General features: G+C 43.7%; 1 protein-coding gene across 2 annotated transcripts in view; it reads right to left on the reverse strand.

Annotated features, from left to right (window-relative positions):
• Positions 1 to 23,254, reverse strand: part of EPAS1 (endothelial PAS domain protein 1) — a 166,401-nt gene that overhangs the window by 62,071 nt on the left and 81,076 nt on the right. For both annotated transcript variants that reach the window (XM_073672055.1, XM_073672056.1), the window contains exon 3: positions 10,371 to 10,561. In XM_073672055.1, the coding sequence (XP_073528156.1) occupies positions 10,371 to 10,561 (191 nt within the window). The remainder of the gene's footprint in view (positions 1 to 10,370; positions 10,562 to 23,254) is intronic.

Raw genomic sequence — 23,254 nt, forward strand, 5'->3', positions numbered from 1 at the left:
TGCAAGGAAAAAATAAGCAACGTGTGCGTGAGAGTTCAGCAATCTCATTCAATTTGCTGGCACTAGGAAATTGTTCAGTTCTTATGTCAAAACTGCATGGAAAAACCGTGATAAAAACGTGTGCACTTATCCTTATCTGTACTGGAACAGTGTATAAATATTAATTTTAACTACAGTGCCACCGCAGGTGAAAAGAGGTATGACACAATTCTCACAGTTGTCTATGGAATGCGCAATCCTGTCAGGTCCTCCAGAAAAAAACACACTTTTTGTTGCACCCCATAAAGAAGCAACGGGTGTATGAAGGCATTCCCAGACAAGCCTGCCATTTGAAATTCAGGAAAGTTGACCGACAACCCATGCTGGAGCTGTAAAGGTGGACACATTGAACATCAGTCAACTTCCCCGGATACCGACATCATAAGAATGGATGAACAGAATACTTGACAGTCGAAGACAACTCAAGAATAAAACTTCTATATTATTGGGAGGGGAGGTGTTTTTTTATTGTGTTTCCTATGAAACATATTTTTGGCAAATAAACTCAGTTCTGTTGAAATTTCTCTGCAAATATTTTAGTGGAAAACACTGCAATGATAATGTAACAAGCACAATTGATACACAAGAGATGATTCGCCCCCGGTTGGTCTGGCAATGAATTACATGCCATAGAGATCAACTAGTTGGCCAGTGGCCATTACCCTCTCTAGTCCGAGAACCATATTACTCATGAGTTCTTGATAAATCTTAATACTCAGTCTCTTTTGTTCCTTTCTTTGTACAGTCAACAAGCCTTTGTACACTTCTTCGCATCCTATTTGACATAGATATAAAGTACTGGCGGAAATAGAATGGAGTATATTGGGTGGATACAAAACATTGTATGAGCGCAAACAGACATAAATCACATGCAAGTGTCTAACATTGGCAGAAAGATATTTCATCTACAAGTGGAAGCATCTGACTAAATATTTATGGAACATTCTCTCGAGCCAAGCGTGGGCACGTTAAATACTACTTGACGCTAGGCTTTAAGAAGAGATTAATCCAGTGTATGCCTGTGATCGTTTTTGGGAAGTATTCTCTTTCTGCAAGTGCTACCCGTTCTATCAGATCAGAAGCTGTAAGTTAATATCAAATTGTGAGCAAAATACTGGAGAATCACAGAAGCAGATCTAAGGCACAGGAAAGGCGACAGACTGTGCACAGTGCAGCTGCATACATGGCACATGCAGTGTATAAACTCCAGACCATTACAGCGCAAATTTTAGATTTGAATTTTATTCTCCATTGCCTTCTTTCAGCCTTTATTTTCTATGACTGTTCAATAACACAGAAATTAAGAAAATAAGCAAACCAAGTCTTAAGAATGCAGCATTAAAAAATGGACCAGATTTATATTTGTTTCCCATATCAGTCAATCACAGTACTCCATTTTTCCGGAGCTGTCCAAAAAAATTAAAACTGAGATCTGATTGGTTGCTTTGGGCAACAAAGACAGTTTTTCTCTCTATAGAGACATTGTATTTGATAGTCACCTATAGGTGGCACTAGAGAGACTATGCTATTTTGCATGTTTAAAGGGAAACACATGTTCCTATTTCTATATAACCTACCTTAACCAAATGTATGACTTTGCTAGTGACATATATTAATGTTATACTCTCACTTACTGTAACTAAGCCAGTTGAGAGACTATTTCCCTCCAGGACTAAATCTAATTTTAAAAAAATGTTCTTTGTCTTCACCAATGTAACATACCTGGCGGCGTCCTTGCATGGTGGTCCATCTCCCACTGTGCAAGAGCGCGCACTTGATCTCCAGTCCAGAATGTCTCTCTGGCTTCCCTCCTTGCTGTCTGTTTGTCTGTTTTGGCTGCATAGGGCGACGCCCGCTGAACTTCCTGTTTCTTGTACCTGCTGCGGACACGCCCCTGTTGCACCTTCAGCCTATTGCTGTCCATCTTTGGGTATTTATACCACCTTCTTCCTCAAGATGGCGCCTGAGCATTGTGTCCTGTCAGTCGGCTTTTTTGTCTCTGACATGCCAGGTCCTATCCTGTTTTCCTGCCTGTTTTCCAGTTCTGTGTCTGAACTGTGGTCTGTTCTTGTGAACACGCTTCTTGCCTGTTCTTTCGCCTTCTAGGGGCCGTATTCCTAGATCTGCCTGTCTGTGCCTTGCGGTATCTGTTCCCGTCTGAACAGAGTCCTGTTTGTGTCTCTGCCTTTCGGTATCTGTTCCCGTCTGAACAGAGTCCTGTTTGTGTCCCTGCCTTGCGGTATCTGTTCCTGTCTGAACTGAGTCCTGTCTATGTCTCCTGCCTTGCGGTATCAGTTCCCGTGTCTGAACTGAGTCCTGTCTGTGTACTCTTGCCTGCTGCCTTTCCTGGAGGCTGTATTTCCAGGCCTGTCTGAACACGCTCCTAGCCTGTTCCTCCCGCCTTCTAGGGGCCGATTACCTAGATCCGTTCCTGTATCTTGTCTGTCCTGTCTGAACACGCTCCTTGCCTGTTCGTCCCGCCTCTCTGGGGGCCGTATTCCCAGACCCGCTCCTGTATCCTGCTGCAGTGTCGGTCTCTTCCGTACACTCAGTTCCAGTCTGAACTCTCTCCTATCCTTTACCTGTTTTGCCTCTATGTCCGTTCCTTTCCTTTTTCTGCAGAGTCTGAACTCGTACCTAACTCCTGCTTGTTGTCTCTGTACTCCCGTTTGTGAGTTTGTGGTCCACGTGCTACTTCACTGCAAGTACCCTGTGGGTATCTGGCTCTGCCTTTCCCTTCCTGTCTGTTCCGTGTGAACAGAGCCCTGTCCGTCCTGCTCTGACTCCTTGCTCACTGCTCCGGCAGCCTTGCTCCGCTCTGACCCTTTTGCTCTCTGCTCCGGCAGTCCTGTCCTGCCCTGCTTCTGCTCGCTGCTCCGGCAGTCCTGTCCTGCCCTGCTTCTGCTCGCTGCTCCGGCAGTCCTGTCCTGCCCTGCTTCTGCTCGCTGCTCCGGCAGTCCTGTCCTGCCCTGCTTCTGCCCGCTGCTCCGGCAGTCCTGTCCTGCCCTGCTTCTGCCCGCTGCTCCGGCAGTCCTGTCCTGCCCTGCTTCTGCCCGCTGCTCCGGCAGTCCTGTCCTGCCCTGCTTCTGCCCGCTGCTCCGGCAGTCCTGTCCTGCCCTGCTTCTGCCCGCTGCTCCGGCAGTCCTGTCCTGCCCTGCTTCTGCCCGCTGCTCCGGCAGTCCTGTCCTGCCCTGCTTCTGCTCGCTGCTCCGGCAGTCCTGTCCTGCCCTGCTTCTGCTCGCTGCTCCGGCAGTCCTGTCCTGCCCTGCTTCTGCCCGCTGCTCCGGCAGTCCTGTCCTGCCCTGCTTCTGCCCGCTGCTCCGGCAGTCCTGTCCTGCCCTGCTTCTGCCCGCTGCTCCGGCAGTCCTGTCCTGCCCTGCTTCTGCCCGCTGCTCCGGCAGTCCTGTCCTGCCCTGCTTCTGCCCGCTGCTCCGGCAGTCCTGTCCTGCCCTGCTTCTGCCCGCTGCTCCGGCAGTCCTGTACTGCCCTGCTTCTGCCCGCTGCTCCGGCAGTCCTGTCCTGCCCTGCTTCTGCCCGCTGCTCCGGCAGTCCTGTCCTGCCCTGCTTGTGCTCGCTGCTCCTGCAGCCCCGTCCTGCTCTGTTCTTGCCCACCGCTTCGGGCGTTCCCTCTCTGCTGTGGTTGTCTACCGCATCTGCGGTTCTGTGACCCAGTCTGTACTGGGTCTTAACCTTTCTGTGCTCCAGCCCGTCCTTTCGGCCAGTACCTCCCTGCCTGCATACTCGCCTGTATCCACCCATCTGCATACCTGCCGTGTTTGCTTACATCCACCAGTCTGTGCCAGCCTAACCTGCCTGTTCCAGTAATCCCAGTGTGGGTCAACCCCCGTGTCCGGAGTTTGACCTGGAGTAGCACCTGGTCCCTCTGCCCGGTTTCTCCCTGGTGCACTGGCGTCGTATGCCGTCGTGCCACCTTGGTCGGATCGGCCAGATACTTAGTCACGCCCCTCCAGGCACTCTCCGGTCCATGGTCCAGTGGAACCACAACACCCGCACATGCCAGTCAGTCCGGGTGTGTGCATAACAACCAATATTATTGTCCATCCTTAATATCCTCTGATAACCTCTGAATTTGCAGTAATCTGCCGTATCAATTGGCATCACATGCACGCAGACTGTTTGGACTTGGGAAATGGCTTTTTCGGCTCTCTGTCTAATACCCAAATGTTTAGTTGTCTTTGATTTGAACCATACTTTGGTCTTATCTGACAGCAAGTCTCTGGGAAGCATCAGAGATAAATAGCTACCGGCTATCTCCGATCTAAATAGCCAGCTTATAATTTGAAGCCATTATGTTTACTAAACAAACCCAATTAATCTTCTGCAAAGCCGCGACTTGGAAAAGTCTGGGACAGATGATGGACCACAAGGAACATATCAGGATAATACTTTGCAAAAACATTCATTTTACAGGACTCATAAAAAAGTGACTAATCAGAGTCACGTCAGCAGATCCTGGATGACTATTGTCTTTGATTATTTTGTGTCTTCAGAGAAAATTGGTAAAAAAAAAAGATATAAAACAATAATAATAGTAAAAATTACTTCAATATGCATCCATCTAAGTATATTAAGAGGATCAGTTAACCATAAAATACGTAGAGAGCAACTTTACCCTTACGGAAAGAAGGATCTTGAAAATTGAATTTTATCACCTGATCCTTTTGTTCTCATAGAAATAAGTAGCCACCAGATATATCTGCCATTAGCTTATTCCACTCTCCCAATTCAGAACATGCATGATCTGTTAAAATGAGTGTACATTTATATTGAGGGGTCAGGAGAAACAGATGTCACCTAAAGGAGCAAATATCCAAGATGTCTGGCAGCTGGTGTGGTGGGTCGTCTTGTTACCTGGCAAGGTTATGTGGTCCAGGTTAGTGTTGAGCGAATTTGTTCGATATTTCAAATTCGGGTTCGTGTTCGGGGTTCCGGCTTGTTCGCGCCAAAAAAACGGCTCCACCCACGAACATCCCTGATTTGCCACGCTGTCACGCAGATAACAAGCTGGAACCCCGAACACGAACCCGAATTTGAAATGCCGAACAAATTCGTCAACACTAGTCCAGACACATGTATGCCCCCCACGTTTTCTTCTCCTATGTTCGCCATGTTTTTATTACTACTTTTTGGCACTTTTTAATATCTTTTTGATAGCATATTAATAAAGGATTTATTTTTTTATGTCTATACTGTGGTTTTACCTGTGCTTTCCTGCAGGTGTTTTGCCAGATATCCAAGATGTATGAGCAACCAGCCCAAGTTGAAGGTGTGGGACTGGATGGAATTGGGGAGTAGATATTATAGGTAAGGACGCTAGGGATTGATGAGGAGGGGACAACAGGAAGCAATCCAACAACTATTAAGGGTAGGGGACAAAAAACTTGCCCCTCCTTAGAGAATGATTTGTAGGTCTTCACGTTGGGATGTGCTTTCTGAGTCTTATTCATGTGGTACCCTTGAGTCTATGATTTATGTGGTCCCGTCTACCAAGAGGAAATCTAGTTTGTCACAGCCATTACCCCATGAATTTTTTTTTCAATTGTGAGTCATTGTAGGGTCTAGATATGTCCATTGCTGATTTTGTAGACTAGTGTTCCTCTGCAATATTAAAGAAAAGCCCCCCATCATGGGGAGAGCTGTTGGCTGACTATCTCCCATATACTGGAGCGTTCACTCTGCCAAGTGCTTTCCAAGCATTTTCTCTATGAGAGCGCCGCTGCCAGACATCTCTGCCGGTAGGTTAACGCTTAGAGAACAAGCAGATCAGCAGTCCGATACTTAACATCTATCGGGGAAGAGTTGGGGACCTGTCGGCTAAACCTGTTGATATCTGCGTGTCCTGCTGACGTCAGTCTAATGTTTATCAAGGTCTTAAAGTACCCATTACTGATACAAAGGATATCAAAGTATCTCCAAAGCGATGATCTGTATTACCTGTATTCAAAGCTCATTGCGAAGGTGGGCAAACTGTCTGTTCATAGGCGAGGATGCAGCAACATAGGGGGTATATCACATGGCAGAAGGGCCATTACTTATAACCTTGACACAATCACATAAGGATGGATTTTGGAAATTGGTGGTGAGTGAGACTCTGGATAAGAAGTCTCACTTTTAGGCCACGTTCACACGGTCAGTATTTGGTCAGTATATACACTACCGTTCAAAAGTTGGGCGTCATTTAGAAATTTCATTATTTTTTAAAGAAAAGCACATTTTTTTTCAATGAAGCCAACATTAAATGAATCAGAAATACACTCTATACATTGTTAACGTGGTACATGACTATTCTAGCTGCAAACGTCTTGTTTTTATTGCAATATCTACATACTGCAGGTGTATAGAGGCCCATTTCCAACAACCACCACTCCAGTGTTTTAATGGTACATTGTGTTTGCTAACTGTGTAAGAAGGCTAATGGATGTTTAGAAAACCCTATAAAACCCTTGCACAAGTATGTTAGCCCAGCTGAAAACGGTTTGGCTGATTTGAGAAGCTATAAAATTGACCTTCCTTTGAGCTAGTTGAGAATCTGGAGCATTACATTTGTTTGTTCTATGAAACTTTCAAAATGGCCAGAAAAAGAGAATTTTCATGTGAAACTCAACAGTATATTTTTGTTCTTAGAAATGAAGGCTATTCCATGCGAGAAATTGCCAAGAAACTGAAGATTTCCTACAACGGTGTGTACTACTCCCTTCAGAGGAGAGCACAAACAGGCTTTAACCAGAGTAGAAAGAGAAGTGGGAGGCCCCGCTGCACAACTGAGCAACAAGACAAGTACATTTGAGTCTCTAGCTTGAGACATCGACGCCTCACAGCTCAAATGGCAGCTTCATTAAATAGTACACGCAAAACGCCAGTGTCAACGTCTACAGTTAAGAGGCGACTCCGGGATGCTGGCCTTCAGGGCAAAGGGGCAAAGAAAAAGCCATATCTGAGACTGGCTAATAAAAGGAAAAGATTAATATGGGCAAAAGAACACAGACCTTGGACAGAGGAAGATTGGAAAAAAGTTTTATGGACAGATGTATCAAAGTTTGATGTGTTTGGATCACACAGAAGAACATTTGTGAGACGCAGAACAACTGAAAAGATGCTGGAAGAGTGCCTGACGCCATCTGTCAAGCATGGTGGAGGTAATGTGATGGTCTGGGGTTGCTTTGGTGCTGGTAAAGTGGGAGATTTGTACAAGGTAAATGGGATTTTGAATAAGGAAGGCTATCACTCCATTTTGCAACGCCATGCCATACCCTGTGGACAGCGCTTGATAGGAGCCAATTTCATCCAACAACAGGACAATGACCCAAAGCACACCTCCAAATTATGCATGAACTATTTAGGGAAGAAGCAGGCAGCTGGTATTCTATCTGTAATGGAGTGGCCAGCGCAGTCACCAGATCTCAACCACATTGAGCTGTTGTGGGAGCAGCTTGACTGTATGGTACGCAAAAAGTGCCCATCAAGCCAATCCAACTTGTGTGAGGGGCTTCAGGAAGCATGGGGGGAAATTTCTCAAGATTACCTCAGCAAATTAACAGCTAGAATGCCAAAGGTCGGCAGTACTGTAATTGCTGCAAAGGGAACATTCTTTGACGAAAGCAAAGTTTGAAGGAGAAAATTATTCTTTCTAATAAAAATCATTATTTCTAACCTTGTCAATGTCTGGACTATATTTTCTATTCATTTTGCAACTCATTTGATAAATAAAAGTATGAGTTTTCATGGAAAACACAAAATTGTTTGGGTGACCCCAAACTTTTGAAAGCTAGTGTACATCAGTATTTATAAGCCATAATCAGGTGAGGAACAATCAGAGGAAAAGTATAATAGAAACACGTCACCACTTCTGTATTTATCACCCACTCCTGGTTTTGGCTGACAAATACTGATGTAAAATTCTGACCAAATACTGATTGAATGGGGGAGATTGCGGACGAGTGATGACGATAAAGGGGCAACAGCTTCCACAGTACAGAAGTTGGTGGTGGAAAGAAAATATTGACACCATTGTTGCTACTACAATCTGCATGGATATTGGAATAACACAGGGTTTTTTTGCTCAGTCTCCTATTTTTCCTATTTGTTAGTGCATGCAATCAAATCACATTCTAAGGCTGTGTGCCCACGTAGCATTTTTCAAGCGTATATGCTGCGGAATTTCCGCAGCGTAAACGCTTGAAAAACGCATGTATATCCGCACCCCATGGTCCCCAATGGGATTCCGCAAGTTCTATGCACATGTTGCGGATTTTTCCGCAGCGTTTATGCCGCGTTCAAAAATCCGCAGCATGTCATTTAATTTTGCGTTTCCGCAAGCGGAATTGCCTTAGTCCAATGCATAAAAAACGCAAGGCAATTCCGCATGTGGAAAACGAGTGATAAACGCGCGAAAAATGCGCGATAAACGCGTGCGGAATTCCGCATGCGTTTTTCCGGGAGAGGACTTGCATTTATGCAGCAGAAATTTTCTGCTTCATAAATGCAACGTGGGCACATAGCCTAAAGATGATATTTAAATTTTGGTTTTAGCCTTCAGTTACCTTTTAAAGGAGTTTTTTTCCATTTTTACAAGTGATGCCAGCAATCATTAATTGATGGTGTATTCTAGCTATGCACCATCACTTACTGAGATCGGAATACCCATGTGTCAGGGGGAATTTTACCTGTCCCCCGACATCTGCCATCGAGTACTGAGCATGTGGTGCTTCTACACAGCCGGTCCTTTTTTTTGGTGGGAAATTTGTGAGAGTATAAGGGAACGTCAGGGGAGACAACTTTTGACCTTACAAATTTTTTTTTTAAATAAACTGAATATAACCATAGCTCCATCACAGTCCAAAGTGTAGTACAAAAAAGCGCAAATCACACAAAGTTTAAATAACTTCACAAGAGCCAAGGAGCCCCAGTTAATTAAGGAAACCAAACTAGGGCAGCAAACAGCAAATGTCGACCATTCGGATAATTATCTGTTATTGGCTTCCATTTATGCAAGAATTTTGGACAAATGCAAAAATGCCTGCAGGTAATTTCAAGCAAGTCCCCCAGGCTGTCCCATCCAAGAATATCTAAGGGAAAAGTCAAGAAGTTCTAGACATGGAAAAAAAAAAAGAGAAGATGGCAAGATCTTAACGGGAACATAATGAGATTATTCCTCATCTGCTCCAGGCAGGACCTAAAAGACCTTCACTCGGAGTAGGCAAGGAGCTGGCAGAGAAGAGGGTCTCAGCCTGTGCTACGTGTACTAGGAAAGGTACAGCAGATAATTGGTAATTGGGTTAGTGTTTAGGCTGCAGGTGGCCACAGAATGGACTGTTTCTTCTTTATCAGGTGGGTAGAGAGAACAGATGGTCAATTACTGTGGGAAGTGTTCAATTCAAGTCATTTAAGGCATTTTTCAGGACTTTGGCACAGGAAAGGGATCGATATAAAATAAAGAAGGAAGTGTTATTTAGCTGCCGCTCCAGCGCTGGCTCTCCGGTAGACCTGGAGTAATGCATTAGTCACCTGACCTTCAGCCAATCACCAGCCTGAATGATCAAGTGGCTGATGGGTGGGGTGTAATCACTTCCAGTTCTAGTGGAGACCACCAGAGTGGTGATGCTGAAATGGTAATGGAATTTGAGTAGGAAGCAAACCTTTACTTTATTTTTTCACGATCCTTTAAATATTCGAAAAGACTTGGGAAATCCCTTTAAGGACCAGGAAATAAAAATGTTTATGTTTTATTGGTAATGATTGGGGCTTACGGGCCCCAATGATCTCTCTTGATACTAACACTATAAATGATAAATCATTCTTGGTGGCCCAAAATGTACCCCTTTAGTTATCATGAGCAAACCCGAACGTAAAAGCTTGGGGTTTGTAACGGACAGTTAGTGTCCGATGCTAAACACTGAATCTGGATTTCACCCGGAAGTCCGTTGCAATGTATGGAGTCCCGGGAAAAGCCTGTTGCAGAGAGAGAGAGAGAAATTCCAGATCACAAGTTGTTTTCAATGGGGTTCGGGTTCTTTTTCAAGTTCGGTTAAAGTTCTGGTAACTTTCGAATAAAGTTTGTGTTGGATACCAGAACCCAAACTTCCATGGGTCTGCTTATCTCTAGTTAGGATCATCACAAATATAATTTTTATTTCATCCAAATCTCAATGCTCTGGTTCTTATAATAAGAAGGGATGACTTCTATGTGCACAGTAAGAGCGCCACCTACATTTGTAAAACCATGAAATTGAAACATTGCTCAGTTCGGATAAGAGCTTTTCTTACTCAGAGCTGAAAGCGAATACACATAAAACAAAATATGTTCTACATACCAGAAGATAATAGTTTTTGTGTGCGGAGGTAACTGATGGCCAGACGCATGATGGAGGCCTTGTCCAAATGTGAGCTGATGTTCTGAGGCAAAGGAAGCTGATGAGCCAACTCATAAAACACTTCAGTCTCCTTACTTCTCCGACACCTGGCTGCATCTCGAGACTTTTCCTTCCTTCTCTCCGAACTGCTCCTGAAAAAACAAGTTTACGCTAAGATTAGGACCACTGCTTCCAACACAACCACAGCTTTGTTTTACTTTAATGTGATAATGTGCAGAAAGAAAAAGCATGTGCTGCTCATATTAGAAAATGTGTGCTCATGAAACTTCTAAAGTATCTCAATTAGTGTTGAGTGAGTATGTTCTATTAACCCTTTCGCCAAGTATGCTCGGCCGAGCTCCGAGTATTTACAGCTGCTCGGTGATATGGTTGAATCGCTCCCGTGTGCATGATTTGCGACTGTTTGACAGTTTTATTACATGTGAGGAATGTCTATTTCTCACACATTCCTCACATGTAATAAAACTGTCAAACAGTTATAAATCATGCACACGGGAGCGATTCAACCATATCACCGAGCAGTTATAAATACTCGGAGCTGGGCCCGAGCATACTCGGACAGAACATACTCGCTCAACACTAATCTCAATCTTTTCAACATCTTAATTATAAAGCTTCTGTTATACTCCAGAGCTGCATTCACAATTCTGCTCGTTACCAGTAGAAACAACAGGCATGTAATCAGACACATCTGTCTCGGAGTGTTCCTACATTAGATGACTAGCGTAAAGACAACAGAGCAGACACCGAAACAATACGAGGGTTGGAGGATTACAGCTCCGCAACCTGCAAAATTGTGAATGCAGCCATGGGCTGTAACTCAAGATCAGTACCAGATAAGTATATTGTCTCAACTTTTCAGATACAATTTTGTGGTCCATTTACACTGCACGATGCGCAGTGTTAAACGACTGCCGAATGGCAACATGTTTGCCGATTGACGGTTGTTAAATAGCCTATTTCCTCAGGCAGACCGCACTTCAGATGTGGACTGAATGATCTGTAATAGACCGTTCAGTGCACATGGGCCGCTATTGCTATTTATTTTTACAGCATGAGTTCTTTTTACAAGGGGCGATGTGCAAATGAGAACCAAATGTGCTGCCGAGAACCAAATGTGCTGCAGAGAGCCAAAAGATCATTTCAAGCAACAAACAAATGTCTTGCTCATTCGTTTGGTAATCGGCAGCCTGTCTACACTGCGCAATTATCATGGTGTGAGTGTTCCTAGGACTGCTCGTTCATGATAATCCTGCAGCCTAAATGCATTTTAAGAGAAGTATGGGATGGTTTATGGTCAGGCAATCTGGCAGTGCCCAAGGGCCAGTAGCTAAAGGAAGCCTCAACAACCACTGAGTGCCGGCAGTAAAGCACGACATACAGATTAATCTCATTTAGTAGACAACCAGGGCACTTAGTTTTTTTGTGATTCAGTAAAAAAATATATATATTGAAAAATCAACATTGATTTTTTCACATACAACGAGACAGCCTCCATTTTGGTCCATCCTTGGTCAACGCCCGAGTCTCCATTTGCGTCTAGTTGGTGATGTCTCCATGACATCTCATTGGGTACCAATGCTAATCTCCCAATCATGTTTTGTTTTATTTAACGTGATCGTAAAAACTTGAGTACCATGGATACCTACTATATAGTTACTGGATACAAATCCCGACCACAAAGCACCAGAACGTTGCCCTGGGTGCCGAATATATGGCTGGTTCTCCATACAAATTAATGTTGCATGCACATGTCAACTTCAGCGGGAACCGGCCGACCAGCTCACGTGTATTGGGGAATCCAATGGCAGATGAAGGGTAAATGAAGGATTGGACTGTTGGATTTCATCATGCCCCACCCTTTTATTCTCACAACAGATAAGTCACTGCCAGAAGAGTCTGTCGGCGGCTTATTCTCTGTCCTTTTTAAGAACATATTCACACTCCGGGGTCAGGAGGGAAAGCTCTCATCTGATCAAGCTCTCTAAATGCATCTCCAGCTTGAAGGCATAGGGCAATCCCATTATTCCCTACAAGCCAATAGACTTAATACTGTTCCAATGCACAAAATACTTATTTGTAACCACAAGTTTCTTTAAGTTACACAATCGTTAAGACTTCCCACATTTTTTTGTGCATTTATCCAAAATATTTCTTGAGCAAACATAACTTCATTCTTAGGTGACATAAGACAATTCTCATGATGCCGTCAGATGACACTAGTCTGAACAGACGACCAAATGAATCCATTATATAACAGCCAGTTCAGTAATATCTTGCCACAATTGCCTGCTTTTAAGAAATGACTCGGCTTTATGTGTCAAAAGATTTTTTTTTCCCATGTATGTCTTCCCCTCAAATATGACGATTCCACTAATACTCCTGACACAGTCTTTAGACAATACTGCGTTTGTGTTGATTAAGTTTTTAATATATCTTTATAGCGTCGTAGCTTCATTTTTCTCACATGAAGCTTTAAATCACTTCCAGACAGATATAAAAGCCTAACATTCTGGCTACCTGTAGCCACCACTAGAGGGAGCTTAGGAGCTGACTGCATACTGCTTTTACATTGAACTCAATAATAACACAGTATACAGTGCGCTTACAAACTCTACAAACTCCCTCTACTGGATGTAGCCAGCACGCTATATTATAACCCCTTCTCTCCCGATCAAATATTCTCACCTGCATATATTTACAGCACAGATGGGTGGAAGTAAGCAACTATGAGCAAAAACTTACAGCACTTGCCAGGCACAATCTCAGGAGCTAAACTCTAATATACAGTCAGATTCCAGCTGCAGCGACTCATAACTCCCACTCCAGATGATGGGGGCTCCTACGTCATGGTTATGTCTATGGTTGTCTATCAAATTGTCATGAATTAGTTTTGTTATATGCTTTCATCCAATCAAACCTACTCCATGTGGATTTAGGGCTGATGGGAGATTTTTCCCATCAGGCCTTGAGGAAGAACGAAGTTACCGTTCAAAACGTGTCGCCATTTTGCCTCCTACTCCCCGTTTGCTATAACGAATTTTTGAATTTTAACATGCTTCAATAAATGCTTTAATTTTTATGTTATTCTTGCCAGAAGCTGGATTTTCTCTTTTTTTGGCTCCTCCGTCACCCCATCAGCCCTGATAGTATATTCTGATAGGTTGCCATGGAAGCCTGAAGCCTAACAATCAAATGAACACATGTATAAGTTCCCTTAAAGAGTTAATCAATATTGTTAAAAAAAAAAAGGTGTAAATATAATTGCAAGTAAAAAAGGGGGAAAAATAACCGAAAGAAATGAAACAAAAGCAACAAAATTTCATTCCTAACGACCCAGTAAAAATAACACAGTGAATAAAAAAATTCTATAAACCAAAACAAAAGAAATTAAAAAAAAATAAAACATTTCAGAACTGATCTTTCTTGCAAGAAAGAAATATAAAATGATTTAAAACTAGAATGAACCCCAAAATGGTACCAATGGAAGCTACAGCTTGTCCCGCAAAAAAACAAGCCCTCGCACAGCTCCGTTGACAAAAAAAATATTAAAACGTTATAACTCGCAGAAAAAAAACTCAATAAAATGTGCTTTTCTCCAGCAAGTTGTAAAACATTAAAAAAAATAATAATTTGGTATCGCCGTGAAAGAGAATATTATAGAATTTCTGTTGTTTTTTTTTCTGTTGCCCCTTAGAAAACTTTATAAAAGTTAATCGATAAGTTATACGTACTCCAAAATGGTGGCACTGAAAAAAGTGCTCATAAGGATACATCAATAGAAAAAAAAGTTATAACTTTTGGAATCAGTAGATAAAAAAATGAAAGAAAAAAAGTTGTGGAAAAATTGAATCGTTAATGGATTTTATATATCGCAATGCAGGGGATTTGGAGCTCTGTATCAGAAAAAAAACAGAACTCTGACCTCTTGAATAGTGCCCACATCAAGTACATTCACACACAATACTTAATAACATGGAAAATCCACATAATCCACATGGACAATCCACATCAATACCATGGTGCTCCATTAATACATCCACACTATCTAAGTAACAGTGCCCCTACACTGACTTCCTCGGTGCCCCCATAATGTGGTATCAGAGAATACAAAAAAAATAAAATTAAAAAACACACTAATTATAAATGACTGATTGAGCCTGCGGGACAGTTACAGACCCCCCCAACTGTGCGGGAGACTTTCTAATGAACGGCCACTGTGGAAATAGAAAGGTTGGGCACGGGGATATGATTCATAGGGTGACTTTTTATTAAGACTCATTTCAATAATTATTAGCACCCCCCTTGACAGCTCTATTAAAACACAGCATGAAAAGACAACCAAACCCTATAGAAATAATGAAGACTCAGCACGTTATTAAGCCAATGGCTACTAAATCCCACAACCTCACTCATGTGCCCATTCATTGTCACCTTCCTCTTTTCTCTTAAAGGGATTGTATAAAGTTTGGAAGTTATTCCCTATCCACAGAAGGGAGGATGACTTTCTAATCACTGGGGGTCTGAATGCTGAGATCCACTCTCATTAAATATGAGTTTCACAGATGTGTGCATGATAGATCGCTGCTCCATTCACATGGGGCTCTTCTTCAAGTTCTTGGGATCACTGGGGGTCCCTGTCAATATGTCTTTGGATTTTGGAAGGAGCCGCACACAATCATAGGGAGAACATACAAACTCTTATTGATGTTGTCCTTGGTGGAATTTGAATTTGGATCCCAAACTGCAAAGAAAGAGTGTTAGCCAGTGAGCTACCCTACTGCCCAGTGGTGACATAAAGGGGTCGACCGGCTTTAGGGTACAAGTCTGTAGGCACTCTATGTGATTGCAGACTTGTGAATCTTCACATCAGGTGCACTGTGCACTGTGAGGATTCTCCAGTGCCGGCAGTGGCACGTGCGTGACCACAAGTATGAGCTTTACATACTCCCGGTCACATTGCAACTAGACTATGTCCAGCCTCCCTTAATGCAAGTGAATTGAGCGAGTCCGCACATGTCTAGTCGGAATGTGGCAGTAAGTTTGAAAATCGCATACTTGCGGTCACATGACCGCCCACTTCCGGCACAGGCACCGGAGAATCCTCAGATGCGCAGTGCATGCAATGAGAGGATACACAAGTATCCTAAGGCCGGACAAACCCTTTAAATTACTGATAGCTTATCTTTAGGATATTGAAGGTCACACTTCTGACATCAACATCTATCAGCTGATTGAAGGGTTGAAGTTTTGTGTTTAGGGTCTGACATATAAAACAAAGGCTGAATAGCACAAGTAGGACAGGGGGCTCTCAGAATAATTTCCTCTGGTGGTAACAAGGTACTTTACGCCAAGGCTTCAGCTGCTTTCTCCCCTTTCCTTTCCATTCTTGTAGTAAAGGAGGGTAGCTAAACCTTAAGCCAATTCCCCTGTCCTCCTTTCCTAGTTCTCGGAGAGCGAGGAAGCCCCATGAAGGCTCATAATGGATGGGAACGCTCGGAGCCAGGGTCCCCTCTTATGATATATACAGTCTATGCATCACACCGATCACTAGATGCCAACTGGGTGTGTTTCACTTTTGCACAATTTACTAAAAAAAGTCTATTACGTCTTTACTGCACTTTTTTTTTTATTATATTGGAGCCCAATATAAACCATGTTTACTTTATTCAAGAAGAGGAAGCAAATGTTTCTTGAGGGAGGCACAACAGGAAAAGCCTGCGACTCATTGATCTGCACAGTGTGTTCTTATGAAGGCATCAGAGGGCCAGGGGCTGAGGTACAATATTGTATTACCAAGGGAGCAATATATTGTAGCCAAAAATAATATGCAGTGTCATGAGAACATGCCCTGGAGATGCTGCTGGCCAGCTACGGCCCGAGAGGCAATGTCTTCATTGTCTTTCTGCATCCTGAAGTCTTATTTTTGTCTTCTCTACTAAAGGGTAACCCAACGTTATAAAACCATGTATAGGTTCACACTATAAGGTAAAGTTTTGTAGACTGTAACCATTTACTATTATTTTTGTCAAATCAAATATTTAAACAATCTGTGACGCTGAGTCACTTCTCGCGGACAAGCCGTGAATCAGGGTAGTTAAAGAGTCCAAGGTCAAAAGCCAGGAAAGTACGTTATAAACAGAGGGAAGAGGCAAAGGCATAGTCAGGTAACAATCCGAGGTCAGAATACCAGAAGGATAGCGAATCAGAGCAATGGGAGCAGGCAAAAACGATGGTCAGAACGAGGTCCAAGGTCAGGCAGCAAAAAGATCCAAAAGCAGAACACAAAGCACAGAGAGACAAACCACACAGAGCTGAATGTACGTCTGGCAAAGATCGGGGACTGACAGCTCAGCTAAGTAGCTGGGAAATCACCTGGGACAGGAAACACCAGAAGGCTGCCCAGCACCTCCCAGCCTCAGATTGGATGGCCGAGCTATCAATCAAAACACCGACAGCTCAGCACATCCCTTCACCAGACTGGAAGACTGAGCTGTCAGTAACTGCATCCCAGACACATTGAGGGGTAGAATTGTGACAAAATGTTTCTAAATACAGTTCACACCTATTGGGAAATGGAGGTTCTATGGTGGAAACTGTGGCAAGGGGCAGATAATATCAGATCTACAGTGCAGATCGATTCCAGCAATCGACAGAAAATAAAATCTCCTCCAATGTGGATAGAGAAAGAGAAATGGAGAAATTTATTAGATAAGGAAGATCCATGAAGACACAGAGGGTGGAGATATAGAGGGAATCAGGAGGCATTAGGGATGGACTGAGGTGCAATTTGGAAGATATGACCTGAGAGCGAGAGACAGGGAGATATATAGAGGAAACATAAGATGGATGGAAAATTGTAAACAACTGGGAAGATTAAGCAATACTGTCACTTTTCATCATTCCTGACATGTCTGTTTTAATAAAGACATATATTCGCTATGAAATAATTCTGGAGCATCTTTCCTTATAATTCAGAGTTCAGTCGTTCCTCTGTTATTCCTACTAGACATTTATAAATAAATTAATAACTAGATGTTACCATTTATCAAGGGGGCGTGTCCATGCACAGTCAGCAGTATTGATTGGATAATGTGAGCGTGTGCAGGGACACCCCCCCCCCAACTGTTAGCACCCAGTTGTCAATGAATTCATACATTTCTAAGAATAATAATAGAGGAACAGCACAATGTAAAAAAAGAACCATGCTCCAGAAATGTTGAATTATGCGAAATAGAAATGTTTACTAAAACAGACATGTCAGCATAGGTCCTCTTTTAATTTGGGCATCTCAAAAAAAGACCAATTTGTTATCACATGGGATGATAGATTTGGTGCATCTTTCTAGATTAAAAGGGTTGTCCTTAAGATACGTCATCAGTACTAAATTGGTGGGGGTGCGACACCTGGACCCACCACTCCGATCAGGTGGTGGCTGGATTTGCTAAGTTGTGGAGCAGAAATATACAGCTCCGTGCTATGATACTGGCCTAGTACTGCTGGAAACCAGTGGTCGAAGGAGCACGAGCAGGAAAAGAAAGCGGTAGTAGAAGTTCTTGTAGTTAACAAAACGAGTTTTGGAAACAATCTGTAGATAGGTAAGAACAATCTAGGTAAGAATGTTCAAGAGCTTGGAGACTGGAAACTAGGCTAACAGCTAGACACAATACTCAAGCAATGAGTGAGAGATTCATGTGGCTTTAAGTAGGCCCAAACAGGAAACAAGATGGATTCCACAAGTTCAGAATCTTCCAAGTTAGTAAAGGGCAATTGCAGAGCACAACAGCAGCCTCCAGTGGTAAGGAGTGGGATTGCAGCATAATTATTAAGGTGAACAATTGCAGCCACTAGTGGTCAAACTGTAGAAGGACAACTGGAATCCTGACACTCCGTCAACTCCATAACGGCCATAGTGCAATACTGCAGAACCACTGCTATACATAGTACCTGACCGTGACCACACTGCAGTTGATGGAGCTGTGCTGTGCAGCTTTGCAACTCATCAAATCCAGCCTTTGCCGGAACCGGGAAGAGCTGATGATGCATCCTCACCGATCAGGTATTGATGACCTATCCTAAGGTTAGGCCATTAATATTAAAAGTACCAGACAATTGCTTTAAACAGTTTTCCTTACATCACCTCTTGGCTGGCTTATTTGAGACCAATATTGCATATTAAAATTTTGGCACTTTTTTGGTGCATTGTAAACACCTCTTCTAAAAGAGTGAATAACAAATGGTGCAAAAAGAAAGAAATGGCAAAAAATATGGATGAAAAAGAAAGCGTGAGAAGGATAGAAAGAAGAGGAAAGAAGACAAGAATAATGGACAAAATTGAAGAAATAAGGAATATGAAATAACAGAGAAAGTGTAAAGGCACAGGAGGGCACAGGAGAAGAAGCCATAGAGCAAGTCATTGAAAGACAGAGATAGGAGGCAGGGGGATAACACTTCATATATAAGTTAATAAATGAGGTTAGTGAAGGAAAGAGAAAGTATTGAGGTGAGAACAAGAGCACCGTACCGAACACATAGGTAGCGCTATATGTGGCTTTTATACTATACATTGTTTGCAATCCGGCTCCTAATTGGCCTCCTATGACTGACACTGCCTTGGTTGACTGATTTTCACATTCCTCGCAGCATTTTGAACACTTTCCTGCACATTCCAGCTCGTGTTATGAATATAGCAGAAATGTTCTTTTTCACAACCCGATCATTATTTTGACGACAGTTCAAGCTATTTGTACATTCCAAGTGCTGTTTGGACAATGTGCATGTATCTGTGTGCTCGTATATTATGCAATCTGCACGTCCAAGAAAATGTTAACAGATCTGTGATGAAGCAAACAAATTCACCACATACACATGGCCAACCTTGACCATATATATTTTTTTTACCTAAATAAGTTTACAGTTCTATAATGATTAATTTCCTAATATACCTATTTCCTAATATATCTCTGCAGAGGTCAGACCTCTGCACGGTCCTTTGCATAAAAATAGATTTCAATGATAAAATTCTGGACCACTAGAGGGCGCAAACTGCATACAGGTCACACATTGAAGTAAATGATAAAACAGTATACAGTAAGCTCTGGGGCTCCCTCTAGTGCTGAACGGAGATAGTAAGCATTACATTTAGAGACCACCTGTCACCAGATTAAAAGTGAGCAGTTTTTGCTTTTATTTTCTTCCCATTGCTACCCTGAATATTCTTGTTCTACTTTTTTAAAAAAAAAAATCTGCCATACGGGTGTCACGCAAGGTGAGGGAAGGAACAAGTGTACAATGACGGGAAGAGGGAAAAGGGAGCCCAACAACTAGGGAAAGGGGGAGTGGTGACCCCTAGGCAGATCTAATATCACCCTGACTATCCTATCGTCCCTTTATAGGTTCCGCACCTATTGCCGAGCAGGAAACCTAATGCCTGAATGTCCCTAGAGCTAGGCCCTAGGTAGGGAGGGGACAGGGTGAACACTAGTCTGGCCCCACTGTAACTAAAGACAACAAGGTAAACAAACAAAGGGGATACACTTAGCTTGAGAAGACACCAGAGAGATAACACCAACTGTCCTCCAAGGAACGTCCAAGAAGAAACTAGCCGACTAAAGAAGAAACTAGCCGACTACTAGTACTCCAGGCATGGACAGAGGAACATAGAACTATCACCAGCGACTCTCTGGAGACACTGAGAGTTTTTAATTACCAAGCAAGGGTGTGTCAATTAGCAGCAGACGGTGGAGGTCGCTGCTGGGTCCTAAAGGAAGAAGGATATCATTACACTACAGAGATGAGAGGATCAAGAAGGCGTCTGCAATGCCAATCACAGTGACCTTCTACAGTGGGATCCAGAGCGACTGTCTGTCACACTTAATACACCCGTAACAACGGGTCCACGCACCCGAGGAATCATGTAAGCTGAGCCACACCCCCTTTGTAAAGACCATAAAAAATATCAGTATATAGAAAGATCCATATCTTAAACAGCTGTATGGCAGATTTAAAAAATGTATATATTCACGGGAGCAGTGGGAATAATAAAATAAAAGCCAAAACTGTCCACTTCGGAACTGTTAACAGCAATCTATGCAGGAAATGTGGATTTGAAAAATGATGCTCTATGTTTAAGAGGAAAAATACTGGACAATGTCTTGCCATCGAGTTCACTTTAGAGTCTAATTGAAACACAAAACTATGGGCAATTCCGCACCTCATGTGCCTCCTATTATGGGGATTTATTTCTTCTGCCCAGTACATGTGAGCCCAATCATAAGACCCAACTAAATCATATAAATGCTGCAGATAAATCTCTAAGGAATGCTTGTATCCGACTAAAAAGTGCTACTCAGATCACTCCTGTATTACACATGGAAAGTTATAAACCGGCTTCCAGGCACACACACAGAGCGCTCCGCACTTTTTGGATTTTACTCCCAGCTTTTGATTCAGTTCAATAGATTTAAAAATGCATATTTGTTTAAAGGAATGTGTCACATTGAACATGCGGTGCGATCTGTGCGCAGTAACAGGAGAATCTAGACAGATTGGTACAACTTGTATTAATTTCAATCCCTGCTTATTCTGGGTTTAGGAGTCCAGTGGGCGGTTCTAATAAGTGATTGACAGCCATCTCTAAAGTCATTGTCATAGAAAGGCTGTGAGTCATAGAGTAGTACCACCCACTTGATAAGCAGGGACGTAACGATCGCGGTCGCACAGGTCGCAACGGGGCCCTTGCTGGTGTGAGGGGTCCACCAATGCCAGCGCAAACTTCAACTGGATGTGCGTCCTCGGAAACACATTCAGCTGAAGTGTATTGCGGTGCAGAGACCTGCCGGGTATGTGCACGGCAATACACGCTGTTGGCCAATCAGAGGCTGGCAGCTGACATCGGCATAAACGTGACTGGGGCATGGCAGTGACGTCATGCGCTCCCGTCACTTGCACGCTGAAGTCATCTGCCGGCTTCAGAAGAGTACAGTGCGGCGGGGGAGCGGAGAGGAGGTGAGTAGAATTGTTTATTTTTTTTCTATGCATTAAAGAACAGCGGCAGAATTGGGAACATATAACAGAATGGGGAATATATATACCAAGATAGGGTCCAGGATAAGGGACATATACCAGAATGGGGAACATATCTACCAGGATGGGGAACATACATACCAGTATGGGCAGGGCCGGCTCCAGGTTTTTCTGGGCCCCGGGCGAAAGAGTCTCAGTGGGCCCCTTAAACACATACCACGATTCATGATGCAGAGATACGGCGGAGAAATATATATATATATATAGTACAATGCAAATATTTCACTTCTTACATTACATGAGTGATATCTATTGTAAATTCCACAATAGCTCAGAAACCGGTGAATCGCTCCACACAGAATAGTGGCCCCCATATAAGGCTCCATACGGAATACTGGCCCCCATATAACGCTTCATACGGAATACTGGCCCCCATATTACACTCCATACGGAATACTGGCCCCCATATAAGGCCCCATACGGAATACTGGCCCCCATATAAGGCTCCATATGGAATACTGGCCCCCATATAAGGCTCCATACGGAATACTGGCCCCCATATAAGGCTCCATACGGAATACTGGCCCCCATATAAGGCTCCATACGGAATACTGGCCCCCATATAAGGCTCCATACGGAATACTGGCCCCCATACGGAATACTGGCCCCCATATAAGGCTCCATACGGAATACTGGCCCCCATATAAGGTTCCATACAGAATACTGGCCCCCATATAACGCTCCATACTGAATACTGGTCCCCTTATAAAGCTCCATACAGGATACTGGCCCCCATATAACGCTCCATACAGGATACTGGTCCCCTTATAAAACTCCATACAGGATACTGGCCCCCATATAACGCTCCATACAGGATACCGGTCCCCTTATAACGCTCCATACAGGATACCGGTCCCCTTATAACGCTCCATGCAGGATACTGGCCCCCATATAATGCTGCATGCAGGCTGTGCCCCCTTATAATGCTCCATGCAGGCTGTTACCCCCCACATAATGCCCCATACAGGCTGTCCCCCCACGTAATGCCCCATACAGGCCCCACCTTTTAATGCTCCATGCAGGCTGTTACCCCCCACATAATGCTCCATACAGGATGTCACCCCCCCCTCTTTAAAATGCCCCATGCGGGATGTACCCCCCCTTCTCTTTATACTGCCCCATGCCTCCATACATTAAAAAAAAAAAAATCAAATACTCACCTCCCTTCTCCTCACCTGCTACCTGCTACCTGCTGCCCGCTGCTCGGGTCCGAACTCCAGCGTTGTCGGCGTCTTCCCGCTCAGCGCTCCCTGTGACGGCTCAGGGGAGGGCGCGGTGTAAAGACGTAAGAGGTAAGTATCCAGCTGCCGGGGCCCTGAGCAAGCTGCGGAGAAGGGCGGGCGCTGACACCGCTCTCCTCCGCCCATAGCCCAGCGGGGTGCGCGACCGCCAGTGGGCCCCTCTGCCTGCTCAGGGCCCCGGCATTTGCCCGGGTGCGCCGGGTGCTGACGCCGGCCCTGCAGTATGGGGGATATATATATCAGGATAAGGGACATATACCAGGATGGGGGATATATATACCAGGATAAGGGACATATACCAGGATGGGGAACATACAAACCAGTATGGGGAATATATATACCAGGATAAGGGACATATACCAGGATGGGGGATATATATACCAGGATAAGAGACATATACCAGGATGGGGGATATATATACCAGGATAAGGGACATATACCAGGATTAAGGGACATATACCAGGATAAGGGACATATAACAGGATAAGGGACATACAT

This window comes from Phyllobates terribilis, unplaced genomic scaffold (genome assembly GCF_046119375.1).
Source record: "Phyllobates terribilis strain yellow unplaced genomic scaffold, ASM4611937v1 Scaffold_3__8_contigs__length_932513732, whole genome shotgun sequence".
Taxonomy (NCBI): domain Eukaryota; kingdom Metazoa; phylum Chordata; class Amphibia; order Anura; family Dendrobatidae; genus Phyllobates; species Phyllobates terribilis.